Source organism: Toxorhynchites rutilus, chromosome 3, assembly GCF_029784135.1.
Source record: "Toxorhynchites rutilus septentrionalis strain SRP chromosome 3, ASM2978413v1, whole genome shotgun sequence".
NCBI lineage: Eukaryota > Metazoa > Arthropoda > Insecta > Diptera > Culicidae > Toxorhynchites > Toxorhynchites rutilus.
The window spans coordinates 163,887,573-163,904,461 of record NC_073746.1 but is presented as its reverse complement, the minus strand read 5'-3'; the positions used below and the strand labels follow the sequence as shown (position 1 = coordinate 163,904,461).

The following is a 16,889-nucleotide window of genomic DNA, read 5'->3' as shown; positions in this document are numbered from 1 at the left end:
TCTTCCTTCTTCCTTCTTCCTTCTTCCTTCTTCCTTCTTCCTTCTTCCTTCTTCCTTCTTCCTTCTTCCTTCTTCCTTCTTCCTTCTTCCTTCTTCCTTCTTCCTTCTTCCTTCTTCCTTCTTCCTTCTTCCTTCTTCCTTCTTCCTTCTTCCTTCTTCCTTCTTCCTTCTTCCTTCTTCCTTCTTCCTTCTTCCTTCTTCCTTCTTCCTTCTTCCTTCTTCCTTCTTCCTTCTTCCTTCTTCCTTCTTCCTTCTTCCTTCTTCCTTCTTCCTTCTTCCTTCTTCCTTCTTCCTTCTTCCTTCTTCCTTCTTCCTTCTTCCTTCTTCCTTCTTCCTTCTTCCTTCTTCCTTCTTCCTTCTTCCTTCTTCCTTCTTCCTTCTTCCTTCTTCCTTCTTCCTTCTTCCTTCTTCCTTCTTCCTTCTTCCTTCTTCCTTCTTCCTTCTTCCTTCTTCCTTCTTCCTTCTTCCTTCTTCCTTCTTCCTTCTTCCTTCTTCCTTCTTCCTTCTTCCTTCTTCCTTCTTCCTTCTTCCTTCTTCCTTCTTCCTTCTTCCTTCTTCCTTCTTCCTTCTTCCTTCTTCCTTCTTCCTTCTTCCTTCTTCCTTCTTCCTTCTTCCTTCTTCCTTCTTCCTTCTTCCTTCTTCCTTCTTCCTTCTTCCTTCTTCCTTCTTCCTTCTTCCTTCTTCCTTCTTCCTTCTTCCTTCTTCCTTCTTCCTATGCTTGTTTGTTTGTTTGTTTGTTTGTTTGTTTGTTTGTTTGTTTGTTTGTTTGTTTGTTTGTTTGTTTGTTTGTTTGTTTGTTTGTTTGTTTGTTTGTTTGTTTGTTTGTTTGTTTGTTTGTTTGTTTGTTTGTTTGTTTGTTTGTTTGTTTGTTTGTTTGTTTGTTTGTTTGTTTGTTTGTTTGTTTGTTTGTTTGTTTGTTTGTTTGTTTGTTTGTTTGTTTGTTTGTTTGTTTGTTTGTTTGTTTGTTTGTTTGTTTGTTTGTTTGTTTGTTTGTTTGTTTGTTTGTTTGTTTGTTTGTTTGTTTGTTTGTTTGTTTGTTTGTTTGTTTGTTTGTTTGTTTGTTTGTTTGTTTGTTTGTTTGTTTGTTTGTTTGTTTGTTTGTTTGTTTGTTTGTTTGTTTGTTTGTTTGTTTGTTTGTTTGTTTGTTTGTTTGTTTGTTTGTTTGTTTGTTTGTTTGTTTGTTTGTTTGTTTGTTTGTTTGTTTGTTTGTTTGTTTGTTTGTTTGTTTGTTTGTTTGTTTGTTTGTTTGTTTGTTTGTTTGTTTGTTTGTTTGTTTGTTTGTTGTTTGTTTGTTTGTTTGTTTGTTTGTTTGTTTGTTTGTTTGTTTGTTTGTTTGTTTGTTTGTTTGTTTGTTTGTTTGTTTGTTTGTTTGTTTGTTTGTTTGTTTGTTTGTTTGTTTGTTTGTTTGTTTGTTTGTTTGTTTGTTTGTTTGTTTGTTGTTTGTTTGTTTGTTTGTTTGTTGTGTTTGTTTGTTTGTTTGTTTGTTTGTTTGTTTGTTTGTTTGTTTGTTTGTTTGTTTGTTTGTTTGTTTGTTTGTTTGTTGTTTGTTTGTTTGTTTGTTTGTTTGTTTGTTTGTTTGTTTGTTTGTTTGTTTGTTTGTTTGTTTGTTTGTTTGTTTGTTTGTTTGTTTGTTTGTTTGTTTGTTTGTTTGTTTGTTTGTTTGTTTGTTTGTTTGTTTGTTTGTTTGTTTGTTTGTTTGTTTGTTTGTTTGTTTGTTTGTTTGTTTGTTTGTTTGTTTGTTTGTTTGTTTGTTTGTTTGTTTGTTTGTTTGTTTGTTTGTTGTTTGTTTGTTTGTTTGTTTGTTTGTTTGTTTGTTTGTTTGTTTGTTTGTTTGTTTGTTTGTTTGTTTGTTTGTTTGTTTGTTTGTTTGTTTGTTTGTTTGTTTGTTTGTTTGTTTGTTTGTTTGTTTGTTTGTTTGTTTGTTTGTTTGTTTGTTTGTTTGTTTGTTTGTTTGTTTGTTTGTTTGTTTGTTTGTTTGTTTGTTTGTTTGTTTGTTTGTTTGTTTGTTTGTTTGTTTGTTTGTTTGTTTGTTTGTTTGTTTGTTTGTTTGACCAGCTGTATGGGAAATATTGTATAGAGTACCAAATAAAACATTTTGGCAATACAGGTCGGACTCGATTATCCGGAGTATTTTGAATAATTTGTAATTCCATATTGAATAGCCAATATGGGTTTTAAATGAAAGGGCTTGACTAATAAGATACAGTTATTTATGAAACTGCAAATCCAAAATGACCGTCACCACAAGATGGCGGATTACATATTTTCTCAGAACCCCATCAATAGGGGTATCAAATGAAAGGGCTTGACTAGTAGATCATGAAAAATCACAGTAGATCATGAAAAATATCACTGATCACTGATTGATCGTTAATTTGGAACATATCTTTAATTCTATTACCATTATAAAACTGTGTTTTCCATGATCTTGAAAAATTCAATTTGGCCGCCGCTAAAAAATGGTTGAATGGCTTGACTTGGAGAATACACTACATTATCAACAACACGAACATGAATGAAGGAACGGATGTGATAACTACTAACTGTTACTTGTCTAATCATTCTCTAGCTTTTAGTACATTAATCCGTATAACCTCAAAAGCTGTTTTACTTATTTTATTTTCTACGAATAAAAAAAAAATTTTTTTTTGATTAAATTATCCGGAGAATTCGAGTATCCAGAGTGAAAAACAAATCAATACTCCGGATAATCGAGTCCGACCTGTAGTACCATATATGTTACACCATAGGATCTATGGTGAAAAATGCACCTTTTCGTTTTTTTCACGCCATTCTTAATAGCTTTGAGACAAAAATACGGAAACATACTGAAAGCACACCTTAATAAGGTGTATCGATAAATATCTTCAAACTATTTTTTCATCAAAAATTCTAATCAAATTCAAATTCAATTCAAAAAATTTTAATACGCAATACAAAAAAAAGTTTATATATTTTCTGAAATTTCGAAATTTTGGAAAAAAAATATAATTTTGAGACCCACTTCTGCTCTAATTTTTATTTAATTGCGTTCGTATGTGCCTTTTTTCTATTTTTGGCGTAATTTTTCCTGAATTTTTAAGAACATTGTTGCGTTAGAATTAACAATAAATTATACAGCAATTTTTATGGCAACTTCCCTCCAATCTTCATTGGAAACTTTGTTAAGTTTAGAAGTAGGCTGAGCGATTAATGCTTTGCAACGCACTCTTTAACCTCAGCCGTTTAACTGACCGGTCACAATTTAGAGTGAACTAAATAAAATAAGTTTGTGAAATTTTCATCGTGTCCTCATTTGGAAAGAAGGTTAATCCCAGCCAGAAGCCGTTTCTACACCTATAACCTATCCCAGACGAATCAAGCATTGCGGGACACATTTTCTCCATCGTCTGCATTATTATTTTTATTTTCTTGAAATGCATTATTTTATTGTATTCGTGGTTTTCAATTGTAAGATTAAAATTAAAAAAATTAAAATAATTCGGATTTTTTCAGGTGTTCTTCTCATTAATCCGAATGATCTTTCCACAAGGACTTTATTTTTTCTCACTGAGCTCTATCGTACTGCTGACTCCTATGAATTTGGTAAACCATCTAAATCCAATGTAAAGATAATCTCATATATTTTCAGATACGAGAAAAAAAATCTTTGTACAGCACAATGCTCTTAATATACCGACAAAATTTAGACATATAAAAAACCGAATTTAAATGAATATTAGAGCAGTAATGGGTCTCTAAATTCAAAATAAAATAAAAATGCCCAAAGGCCAACAATTTTTTTTACGTGCAATCCTCTTGAAAACTCAAGAAAAAATTTCGCTACATGTGGAAAAACAACACATACGAACGCATCTAAATAAGAATTAGAGTAAAATTGGGTCTGGAAGTAATATTTTTTTTTTCAAAATTTTGAAATACCTGAAAATGTGTATATATTTTTTTACCACGAATAACACTCTAAAAATCCAAAAAAAAACACATATACCTAAAATAGACGTAGGAAAAAATTTGAATATTTGAATAAACTAGAGTATATAGTACTGAACTTCAAAATAAAAAAAAATTATAGGAGGTTGTGTCCAAGATACGACCGCATTGTTGACGTAGAACTACGCTGTTATTCTATATAAGTCGCTTATTCATACCTTCGGATATTATTCTATAATGCTGTGAAATTTTAGAAACAACTGCTTAGTAGAATAATCTCTGAAATGGTTTTTTCATTGTAGAATTTGTTGACGATAATTGATTGATGATTCATTCTTGTCCTCGCAAAACAATACACTAGCTGATCGTAAGTCGCAATTTATTTCATGTCAATGCAATGAAAATTTACCTCGAACGCTTCACTTTTTTTTGGGGCTTTTTCGCAATTGACATAGACTCGGCTAGACTCGATTATATACAGGTTGCACCAGCACCATTATTCCACATCTCATAACTACATCAATATATCTTTGGCACCGCATGGAAACAACAACAATGACAACACTTGCAAGTATCAAATATCATGCTACATGTTATTCAGTATTGCCTTAAAGGAATCGCACCTCTAGGCATCGTTCGTACAACGTAAACCAAGCGCCAAACAAGCGTTCGCCATAGCATGCATACAGAGCCATACATTGGTGGCTTGAAACTACTAGGAATATAAAACACTTCTCATCATTTTGCGCTATTCTCAAAAGAAATGCTTCTGTTAATATTACTGGCCTCGAAAAAAGTTGTATTTCTTTCTCATGCTCGAGAGAAGCGCAGCTATCACCCTTAGTGGAGGAAGTTTTGCTACTGGCAGGCGAAACCACATACAAAATTCCAGAACGACATTTACTTTCTCGGTGACTAAACAAGCGAAATAAACTCTTTTTGTTAATAACAACCTCGAAAACAGTAGCAATGCTTCATAGCGCTAATGCAATCCTAGCTGAAAGCAGTTTTGCAACTGGCACGCGAACCCAAATAACTTATAACATTCCAGTAAGACATTCAAGATGGTATTCCCCAAATATTTTTGTGACGCACAACCTTATGATGACGGAAATGTTTACTGCTTGGAAAAAGACTGAATTATGCCACACAGCTTGTACTCTGCTGTAACACCCATCGATGCGAATTCGCTGATGAGTTTGTCAAGAGCGACCGCCTTCACCACCAGCGGGGGGAGCTTGATTTTGGTTGCTGCCTGGGTAACGGTGTTTACATTTTCGACCGACGCGCCGAAATCGCCTGCTTCGCTGTTGTGCGATGCGGTGTCACACTCGCGAAGGCTCGGTTCAGTGCGAGCGCTTTTCACTGCACCAACATCGCGTGCATCATTGGATGACGCTTGCCTCGAAATATTATTGTCCCTGGCAATGCGTTCGTTTTTTGCAGGGCTCGAGCCTGCCTTCCTCTTCTTCTTGCTCATCATACACTACGCGAAGCGTCCAATTTATGACGCGGGAAGAAAAACACACGATACGAATAACGCGAAAAACGAACAGAAAAAATCACTCGACGATATCCAAATTGGATTACCACTGGTGGGGTCCAATCTTACATCGAAGCGCAGCGAAAGCAAAGTCAACTGGATTGCTCAACAGTCCGATGCCGAATGAAAGTTTGCCTCAGCGAGATCCACTGTTTATACTCTAGGCAAGTATTCCCCTTCATTCTTCTACTTTTCCTTTGTTCATTGGGACTTTGAATCCTACGATTTCCCGTCCGTTGGTCGATAAGTTGCTCGTTATTGACAGGTCTGTTCGGGAAAGCACACAAATGGACAGAACAAATGTATGGGAAAATGGAAACGCCTCAAGTTTTCATGAATTTTAACCATTTACAAACCAGGGGATCCTAATGTATAGCATATTAAACAAATCTTACGGAATTTCCGATTCGTTTAGTATGTGAATCGCCGAAATCCGTTCGCGGCAAAAATAGTTATTAACGTTAACTTTATTTCATAAAAACGTGACCTGTTTTCTGATTTGGCACCCTTAATGAAAGACGCAGTTCTACGTCAAAATCATTTAAAGTAAAATAAAAATTAATTTAAATGTTTTCTTAGTACAGGTATACCTCGATATAAGGCAACATTATTTTTTATTTCGTTACGTTATAATGAAACAGAATTTTTTTTTTATTGATACAAGACTGTTTATGATTACTCAAAAATGTTCAAAAACTAATTTACTATCACCCAACAGTATTTATAAACCATTCTTATACTGATTTAAGATAATTTTCGTAGACAAACATAATCAGTTTTAAGTAGAGGAAAAGGTTCGAAAAGATGGAAGTGAAATTTCTATCAATGTTCATTTTATAGTTACCATGTTTGAGGGAGTGTATGACTGTACTGACAGATTGAGCGTTATAATATGCATGACTTAATAGCATGTGTGTACTAAAATTTGACATTGAAATTAGGAATATATGTAGCCAACTCTGGTGAAGTATGCGGTGTTCAAGAACAGCGATGAATTGATGAATTGTGAATTTCTAAACTGATGGAATGGTTATACATCCTGCAAGAGTTAGGACAATAAATACTGTCATGCAGTATATCCGCTCCGCTAATTTGCCGTTAGTCAGCCAATCAGTTGCAATTCAGTTTTTCGAGTCTTACTTTCTTTCCAAATTTTGTTCTTGAAACATGTTCAAAGTTATGCTAAAAGTGTAAAAAATGCCCTAATAATGGGAAGTGGAAAGACTGCCCAAAAATATTAGGTTGGAGTCATGTGTATTTTCATGTGTATTTTTGTTGTGAACTGTAATACAAAACAATCCGTACATTATTTTTCACAAGGTCCTTTTTATTAAAAAATAATGAAATAAAATCAGGTTAACGTAACACTAATTGATAAACATATTAATTGAAATTGGTCAATTTTAGTATTCATCAATTTCTCAACAACTTTCGAGCGCATTTGACGCAATGAAAATTGCGTATTAAGCTCCCAACCGTTCTCCTCTGCGTACCTGATGACCACATCAAAACTGTTCAACGCAGACTCGTCTGAAACACTAGAATACTCATCATCCTCACTAAAACTCATAGACTGTGATGTAACATCCACTGTTGGCAGAGTAGAGTCTTCTCCAGCATAGGAGTTATCTTCCTCTCGAGGAGGGTTAATAATGCCTGCGTTTTGTATTCAGCATCTTCCTCGTCAATGAAACCTGTTGTTTCGATCCTCTCCGCAATATTCATCAGCTTTTCTCTAAGTAGAGATAGTGGTAAATCATCCTCGTCCACGATTTCATCAGGGTTGTGAAGCAAGTTCCACGACTTCCTTATTGCGTCTGCGGGAACTAGTTCCCACGTTTGAGTCACCCAATACTTTGCATCCTTAATATTTATTTTCTTTACGTTTTCCTCAAATTCTCCTCCTCGCGCTTGAACCTCCAGCATCATAAGGTTTCTGTACCGAATCTTAATCATTTGAAAGATATTTTGATCCATGGGTTGGATCACAGCAGTAGTGTTAGGTGGTAAGAACGTAGTGTAAATCGACCCACCTTCAGTTTTCAAATCATCTCTACTGAAGTGTGCCGAACACAAGAACAGCTTTTAATGAAAGCCCTTTGGCTTTAAGAAAGCTGGAGACATAGGGGTACAAATTGGCCGAAAAACCATTCTTTGAATAGAGATTGAGTCATCCAAGCGTTTTTGGATGCCCTGTAGTATACTGGTAGTACTTTCACGTTTCTCAGCGCTCGCGGTTTAATCGACTTGCCAATTATCGTTAAAGGGAGTTTCAAAGGTCCGTCCATGTTGCTACATGGCATCAATGTGACTCTTTCTTTGATGATCTTATGGCCGGGAGCTGATCTGGCATCCTTATCGACAAATGATTTCGTAGGAGTTCTCTTGAAAAACAACCCACTCTCATCGGCATTAAAAATCTGACATGGAGACAATTTTTTATTGCGAATTTCGGCAGCGAAGTCAGCTGTGTACTTATCAATGATGGCCACATTGCTAGATAACTTTTCACCACTGAGTTTCAGTAAACGAATACCGTGCCTTTCAATAAATTTTTCAATATAACCACGGCTACTCCTTCTCCGACAATTTTATTGAAAAATTTCTTTGCCTGTATTTGTAGCATCTCTTGACTCACTGGGATGTGCAGCTGCCGTTTCTGTAAAAACCAAATGTAGAGAGCCTCATCCACTTCGGGTGTCGAGGTTCCTTGAAACGCTTGCGTTTAGCTGTAAGTGAACCGTGATATGTACTCCAAGAAAGTATATTTTTTACGACTTACTGAGAGTTTCTTGCCGTTCCCCGAACTTCCTTAGAATGCTGTTCTTGGCACATTCAATGCTATAAATTGTGGAAGCAGAATCAACTCTGTACTTTTTCATAATTTCGCTCACCTTTTTCAAGCTCATAAATAATTTTAACTTTAACGGACAATAGTAAGCAAGCACGCCTTTGTTTTTTTATATCCTTACGTGGTAAACGTCCCATTTCTAAGTTCTAGAGAATGCCCTCTCCCTGATATTCGCAAAACAGATACAGTCAACTCTCCCTTACTCGATGTTTTCTCTAACTCAATGGATTTCATGGCACCTTTGATTTATTTTACAAGCATTCTTTTCTCGATAACTCGATGTCTCCCTAACTCGATAGTCCCTTGGATATCGAATTAGGGAGAGTTGACTGTAGTTTATGTTAAAAAAAAACAAAAAAAAAAACCAAAACCATTTCTGTATTGTTTATTTTTAATTCTAAGACATCTTGAAAAGTTACGTTATATCGAGTTTCGTTATATCGAGGTTGCCTTATATCGAGGTATGACTGTACTATAAGTAATATAGATAAGGTAAAAAATGATGATGATAATTTCTATAATGTTTTAGTTCAGTTTGTTGTTGTTTTGTATATTATTGATTAGCACAAACCAAGATATCGACAATGGTGAACTGGCCGGAGAGTTACATGGTAATGGGATGACGGTGTGTGTTGCGGGTCATGCGCAACAACTATGTTAAGTCTCGTTGATAAGATGCATACAATTGACGCACTGGAAGACCGAAAAATGGATTTCCCGATTGGATTTGATATTCTAATAAAAATCGAGTAAAAAAACCATGCCAACTAACAACAATTTTCGGGTTTTGACGTAGAACTACGTCTTTCAGGAAGGGTGCCAAATCAGAAAACAGGTCACGTTTTTATGAAATAAAGTTAACGTTAATAACTATTTTCATTGTGAACGAATTCTCATGATTTGCATACCAATCGAATCGTAAATTCTCTAAGATTTGTTTGACATGCTATACATTACAATTCGCTAATCTCTAAACGGTTTAAATTCATGAAAACTGGAAGAGTTTCCTTTTTCCCATACATTTGTTCTGCCGATTTGTGTGCTAACCCTACCTGTATTTCGAATGCTTATAACACGAACATTTCTTAACAGATCGGAAAGATGTTTGCATCAATTGATAGGAAATATTTCTACGCATCTGTTACAATTCGTAAAATGTTATTTTTCATTGAATAACAGTAAAATGTCAAGCGTTATCTAAGCGCCTTAACTGCCAAATTGGCCCGATTAACGGTTTCCCCAATACAGACTTCAAAATTGATGTACCTGTGAAAATCTGCTTTGCAAATATACATTCATGTCGGGAGTATTTTTGTTCCCACCGAGCTGTATTTCCCTAACACGGACTTCTAAATCAATGAGCCTGGGGGGAATCCACTTTGTCAAAGCATGCAAGTTGGGGATATTTTTTCCCACTGAGCTGTGTTTCCCTAACACGGACTTCAAAATTAATGTGCCTGGGGGAATCCGCTTTGCAAATACATGCAGGTCGGAGGTATTTTTTGGTGTTGAGTACTTTTGTACTCGCTTGTCGTTGTGCAGAACGGAATATGTTTCCCTAAACCGTACTTTTAAACTGAGAATCCTGGGAAATCGTCATTTCAGATACTAGAGGTGAATGAACTTTCGCGGTTCGAGAACTACGTATACATGAGATGTGCAATAATTGCAGAGGAAAATGTAAAATACGATTATTGTTTGACAATTCTTCTGTTCACATATTTTGGTAGTCCAAGGCATCATATCAAACGTAAAAGGACGTTCATCATATTTACTTGTAACGAAGAACATAATCGATTATAAAAATTTCGATACATTCTAAAATAATATTCGAAGTGGTAAACAAGTGGATTGCATAATGTAATTGCGTAGATCTACGTCGAAAATATGCGGTCGTGTCCTAGATACAACCCCTTACAATTTTTTTTTAAATTTAAAGGTCTGTTTCAAAAAAAGTCACATGAGGGTTATGTCCGAGACACGACCGCATAGTTGACGTAGGATTCCGTTAGGCTATCTGTTGATTTCAGATATGTTTGATGAATTACATCGTTGAACTCTTTGATAATGATTTGGTGACTCTGAAAAGGGCCGTTTTGTTCTGTTGTTGGGTATTGTTTGTTCACTCCACCATTGTTTACCGAGTGATGATGACAGAAAGACACAGTCGCAAACAGTCGTATCAGATAAAACACACCGAAATGGAACGAGATATGATGAAAACCGCCCTCTGTGATCCTAGACGGGATGCCTCCTGTATTATGTATGGATGAAATAAAGAAAAAAAACTCACGAATGCATTATAAGACAATTTCCATTACCGAACACATTTATCAATTTTTCTCATCGGTAAAAACATGTTACTTTAATATAGAGAAAACATATTTGAATTGGAAAAGATTATTGTCTTTTATAATTTTTACTTTCTGAGTGTTTATTAAACCCGACGTAAATTCTAATTGGACTAACAACACCTAATACTGTATGTAGAGCATATGAGAAATCACTTTTTCTAATATATCTTCACGTATAAACTTTCCTTGGGTGAAAATGAACACAACAAAACAGACAGCTTAAACCAAACGACCCGTTCTCGAGCGGGACAACACCTTGGTTTTCATTTATGAAAATTGAAATAAATCGTTTCATATATCAAGTCATTTTTAACACAACTGCTACCATATACAATTTTACACTTACACTAGTGCTAAATTTTCCACAATACACGATCACGAATACACGGTCATTGATATGAAATTTCTCGAAGCAACCAACATTAAAGTTCCAAATTTAAATTTTATTTGCTAGAAAAAATCGTATCACTTGCCATACTTGCAATATAAAAATGCCCTCAACTTGCATATATTTGCAATGCTGATTTCTCCCCGGAAGCTTAGTTTTGATGTCTCTGTTAGGGAACACTATTCGGTGGGAGCAAAATCTCCCCCTACTTTTATGTGTTTGCAATGCCGATTTTCTCCAGGATTCTTGGTTTTGATGTCTCTGTTAGGGACCCGCCGCATGTGTCGTCAATTCCGACCATTTAGAAGTGGGTATCACCGTTAGGATATGGGTTGAGATTTTCAATTGTTCGATAGTTAGTTTCATGTCATATATTATTTTCTTCAATATAAAAAATTGTTATGGAGTGCCGAAATCGATTGATGCAAAAATTTCATCAATCCATCATGGAATGACTGAGCAATAAGCGTTTGAAATTGGATAGTTTTCATGATGTGCTCGATTTTAGATTCTCAATTTGTACCCCAATATGTTCCCGAAAGACGTAATCCTACGTCAAAAAAAATTGTATAATGTCATATTGCATTGGTTTCAAACGGGATAAAGTCGTTAAGAGTCCATCGGAGACACATTCATTGTAGTTACGGTATAGATGTCAAATTTGTAGAAAAATAGAGAAACAGCGTTCATGTTCCCCAGGTTAAAATTGGTCTGATGAAATATTGATTTTAGTCGCGATGGAAGAGAGTGATATGAAACTGTATTTTTCTCGAATTTATTACAGAAATATTGAATCCTCAAAAAAAAAACTAGGTTCAAAAAGCGTAAACATGTTTTGTATTAATTTTACTTTTTCCCATTTCCTGTATCATAACAATCCAACACTGCCTTGTTAGTCGCACCATGAATATTTTATGATTCTACCGGAAAAGTTTATACTCACAGTTCTTGCAGCATGGCGAGACTCTCCAAACCAACAGGCACTGAACTTAACACGTTATCATCTAATTCTCTACAGATGGTGAAAGCCGGAAGCACGGGAAGGGCAAACAGTACAAAAAAGAACACTGTTAGTAGAGAACGAAACATGAAAAAAAATGGCGAGGGAATTTGCACCGCAACAGGAAAACTGGTGCGAAGGTCGTGAAAACAAAGTTATAATCAGATTAGCCCCCGAAGAACAACCGCACGCCATCCGGGCCGAACTCGCCGAGGACTTCAACACTCGCGCGCACACACTCACACACACACACACACACACATTCTCATGCATTTTCCCATAACTTCGGAACGCTTTTATAGCCGATTTATCGGGAAAATTACGTATGCGGGTATGCGACCCCTGGCCAGTGCTGTTGTTATGTTGGGTCGGGAAGGGGTTTTTGGGGGGAACTCATGTGGGGTGGTGAATAGGAAAGCGATACTCACAAAACTTTTAAACGAGTTAAATTTGTTAAAGCACCGGAAGTTATTTCGCTTATTTGATTTCTCTTCACTAATCTGAAAATGAACAGAGAAAAAGGATCGATGGTTAAGTTTTCTAAGATGCGGTTGCGATTGGAGTTTGGTTTTGTCCGGTCGTACCACTTCACTACGCCGGGTTTCCTTGACGATTTGGATCAGGGTTGAGAAAAGGGAACATAAAATATTGAGGGCGACGGGGATACTTACAAAATATGTAGATTTTCCAAAAGTGGAAAATCGCCTGCCTTAATAGTAGTTAATAAATTATTTCCTAGGTTTCTGGAATGAGATGAAAGAAGAAAAATGCTGCATTAGTTTGTGGGAGTCATAACATTACACAACCGGAAACGGAGGTCGGCTATTAGAACGATTGTTCCTTCTTCATATCCACCGAATTGGAAACAACAGAAACGGCAGCAGTCACAGATAAAAGATATTAATCATAAGAAGCAGCGGCGCGAATGTTTCAATTTATTTTAATGGAAAAGTTTCTTCGTAAATAAAGTGCAATACATGATGATATCCTTCGATGAGGACACCGTCCGTAACGGACTTATTTTGCACCAAACAACAAAACACGTTCGCTTGGTTTGGCACTGCACCAAATTCAATACATTCGGGGAGGAAAAGTTCCGCGACACTAACATGCTACATTTATCATCTCGAAACACACAAACAAACCGCATAAAAGAACAAAAAAAGGACACAAAGAAACGATTTATCCTTTGTGACTTATGAGAGCATAGATTTCTATTACATTCGTGCAAATTGAATTGTGTGCTTTTGTCCGATGATTGCGCAATACATGCGAGCACTGTAAGAAATAAAAAAAAGGATGCACAATACTCACAAAGCTTCTAGTGATCTCAATCCGATCAACGCCTCCGTCGGGATCCGTTTCAGCAGATTGCCTTCCAGTCTCAAACTCTTCAGATAGTTGAACCCACGAAAGGTCACGTTTTCCATCTCCGCTATAAGGTTGCTGTCCAACTGTCTGTGCGAGGGAATCAGATGTGAGGGGGCGTAGGAAAATAAATGGAAAAGGATTAAATTAATAACGGTAACAACCGCAATTCATTTCAGCCGGGCGGTGGGTGGTTTAAAGTTTTTACACACTTACAGCGAGGAAATGGTGCGAACTCGCCGCAGAGCTTCCACCGGGACGCGTACGAGGCCACAGTTTTGAAGCACCAGCTTCTTGAGGCTCGATAGACCGAAAAACGCCTCGGCTTCTATGTGGTCCATCCGGTTGTACGATAGGATTCTGGAAAAGTGACGAGAATAGGCAGTAATGGGGTGTTAATATGGGAGCTATTTTATTTTTATTGATTTATAACAAAAGTGATCAATCGCTTGGGTACGTTCGTCGTATCAGAACGTCTTCCTTTCTACTGATAGTGGAAACCTCAACACAGATTGTAAACTAAGCTAAATTCATTTCAATATTATACAGGAGTATTCGGTACAAAATAGAGTTCAAAAATTGCACGGAATTTTGTAAAACGGATTCGAAATAACAAGATTCGCACCATTTTGCAGCCATTATAAAGTGCGTTTTTATATTATCGGCCCCAATGACTGAGTAATTAACGTCACACATATCGTAATGGAAGGTTATGGTTCCTGTACTGGCCGGAAATACTCCCCTTTTGCATTGGATGCGAAAAATATGTATTATTGATTGCGCAGTATTCGTTCGATTTATAATCGGTTTTCGTAGTCAGTATTCGATCAATCGATTAATCAGTATTCGATTAATTCTTCGTGATGAAATCGACTGAACAACATCGTTGCTGGGCGAGCTGGACGGCGAGGGATCGAATGCCTTTCTCAGGGCCATGAGGGTGGAGAAGTAATATGATAGATAAAGTAAAGTTTTCCAAGGGCCTTTTTGAAGGTTAGAGACGAATGAACTGAAGAAGTTTAAAGTCTCAAGCAAGAAAGGAAGGCAAACTTTCAGTATCGTTCTAAATACGAAGTAATGAACGTCGCTTGTTCTTCCTTGTTGTGCGCTAAAGAAATGCTACTTTTTTCGAGGTCAGTAATATTGGCAGAAGCGTTTGTTTTGAGAATAGTGCAAAATGATGAGAAGTGTTTATATTCCTAGTAGCTGCAAGACACCAATGTATGGCTCTGTATGCATGCTATGGCGAACGCTTGTTTGGCGTTTGGTTTACGTAGTACGAACGATGCCAAAAGGTGCGAGTGCTATTATGATAGTTCTCATTTTTAACCAGAAAAGTTTTGATAAGGATCCCAGTATGTTTTTATTGACAATTTTCATGCAGATAAAGTAGAAAAAAAATCTGGAAAAATCAGGTTCATTTCTATAAAAACAGACTTAATTGAGAGTTTGTCAGGATATCAAGACCAAAAGTCTGGGAAAGCATGAAAAATCAGGAAGGTTCGCATCTCTGATGGCGAGAGCTGTTAGATGCTGTTCAACGCCTTCAAATTCCACATTTATTTATTTATTATTTGTTTTGTTTCATCCGACGTTATCTATCTACATATATATATGTAAGTGGAGTGATGTCTGTCTGGCTTTCTGTCTGTCTGATTCTTATGAACTCGGAAACTACTGAATCGATCGACATGAAAATTGGTATGTAGGGGTTTTTGGGGTCGGGGAAGGTTCTTATGATGATTTGAGACCCCTCCTCCTCCCTAAGGGAAGGCTGCCATACAAATGAAACACAAATTTCTGCATTACTCTAGAATCAATCAAACATATGAAACCAAATTTGGCACGTGGAGGTTTTATGGTTCAATAAATGATTCTATTGTGATTAGATATTCCTACCCCTTCTCCTCAGGGTTCATTTGTATGACAGCTCATACAAATGAAACACGAATTTCTGCATTACTCAAAAAATTTATCTAGAATATGAAACCAAATTTGGCATGTGGAGGTTCTATGGTGCAATCAATGTTTTTACGGTGGTTAGACACTCCACCCCCTCTCTAAGGGGGAGCTGCCATACATACGAAACACAGATTTATGCATTACTCGAGAATCAATCAAGCAAATAAAACCAAATTAGGCATATGGAGGTTTAAGGTGGCACGAAACGTTTCTATGGTGAATCGACACTTCTCCTCCCTCCCTTCTCCACCATACAAATGAAGCATACATTTCTGCATAACTCATGAACTAATCAAGCAAACGGAACCAGGTTGGAGGTTGAAAAAATTCTAAGGTGGTTCAACACTCCTTCCATCTCTCTAATGGGTGGGGGGGTGGTGTTTTGGTAGGTCGGTCTGCCATAGAAATGAAACACAAATTTCTGCATAACTCGAAAACTAATCAATCAAATGGAGCATGTGAAGGTTTTTGAATATGAGAAATGTTTCTATGATGGTATGACACCCCTCCTTCCTCTGAAATGGAAAATAAAAATGGATCACCGAATGTGTTGATAAGAGCAAAACTCGAGAGAGGAATTGTCCGATTTAGGGCTGTCCATCATATTTTCTGTATCAAACATTTGTTCCATGTAACGGATAAACATGTTATTTGCAAGTGGTTGAAAAATCTTGAACAAGAATTGTGTCTGAAAATAATCTGATATTATAATGAAGAGTTTTGGTAGAAGTACTAGGAATTTTATAGTAAACTAGCTAACCCGGCAAACTTCGTCCCGCCCATTTACTTGATTAATTCTCGAGTAATGCAGAAATTTGTGTTTTATTTGTATGGCAGCCACCCCTAAGAGAGGGGGGAGGGGTATCTAACCACCATAGAAACATTCATTGCACCCTAAAGTTTCCATATGCCTAATTTGGTTTAATTTGCTTGATTAATTCTCGGGTAATGCAAAAATTTGTGTTTCATTTGTACGGCAGCCCCCTCTAAGAGAGGGGTAAGGAGTATCTTAACACCATAGAAACATTTATTGCATCCTAAAACCTCCACATGCCAAATTTGGTTTCATTTGCTTGATTAATTCTCGAGTAATGCAGAAATTTGTGTTTCATTTGTATGGCAGCCCCCCCTTTGAGTGGGGGAAGGACTGTCTAACCATCATAGAAACATTTATTGCACCCTAAAACTTTCACATGCCAACTTTGGTTTCGTTTGATTGATTAATTTCCGAGTAATGCAAAAAATTGTGTTTCATTTGTATGGCAGCCCCCTCTAAGAGAGGGGGAAGGAGTATCTTATCACCATAGAAACATTTATTGTATCCTAAAACCTCCACATGCCAAATTTGGTTTCATTTGCTTGATTAATTCTCGAGTAATGCAGAAATTTGTGTTTCATTTGTATGGCAGCCCCCCCTTTGAGTGGGGGAAGGACTGTCTAACCATCATAGAAACATTTATTGCACCCTAAAACTTTCACATGCCAACTTTGGT

General features: G+C 36.6%; 1 protein-coding gene across 2 annotated transcripts in view; it reads right to left on the bottom strand.

The window, feature by feature from the left end:
- The window catches only part of LOC129775980 (follicle-stimulating hormone receptor), a 429,827-nt gene that overhangs the window by 30,901 nt on the left and 382,037 nt on the right, over window positions 1-16,889 (bottom strand). The window contains exons 5-9 of one of the 2 annotated variants that reach the window (XM_055781291.1): window positions 13,651-13,794; window positions 13,381-13,524; window positions 12,738-12,809; window positions 12,495-12,566; window positions 12,010-12,078 (exon numbers count right to left, since the gene is read on the bottom strand). In XM_055781291.1, coding sequence (XP_055637266.1) covers window positions 12,010-12,078; window positions 12,495-12,566; window positions 12,738-12,809; window positions 13,381-13,524; window positions 13,651-13,794 — 501 coding nt within the window. The remainder of the gene's footprint in view (window positions 1-12,009; window positions 12,079-12,494; window positions 12,567-12,737; window positions 12,810-13,380; window positions 13,525-13,650; window positions 13,795-16,889) is intronic. The other variant, XM_055781292.1, reaches the window with a different exon arrangement.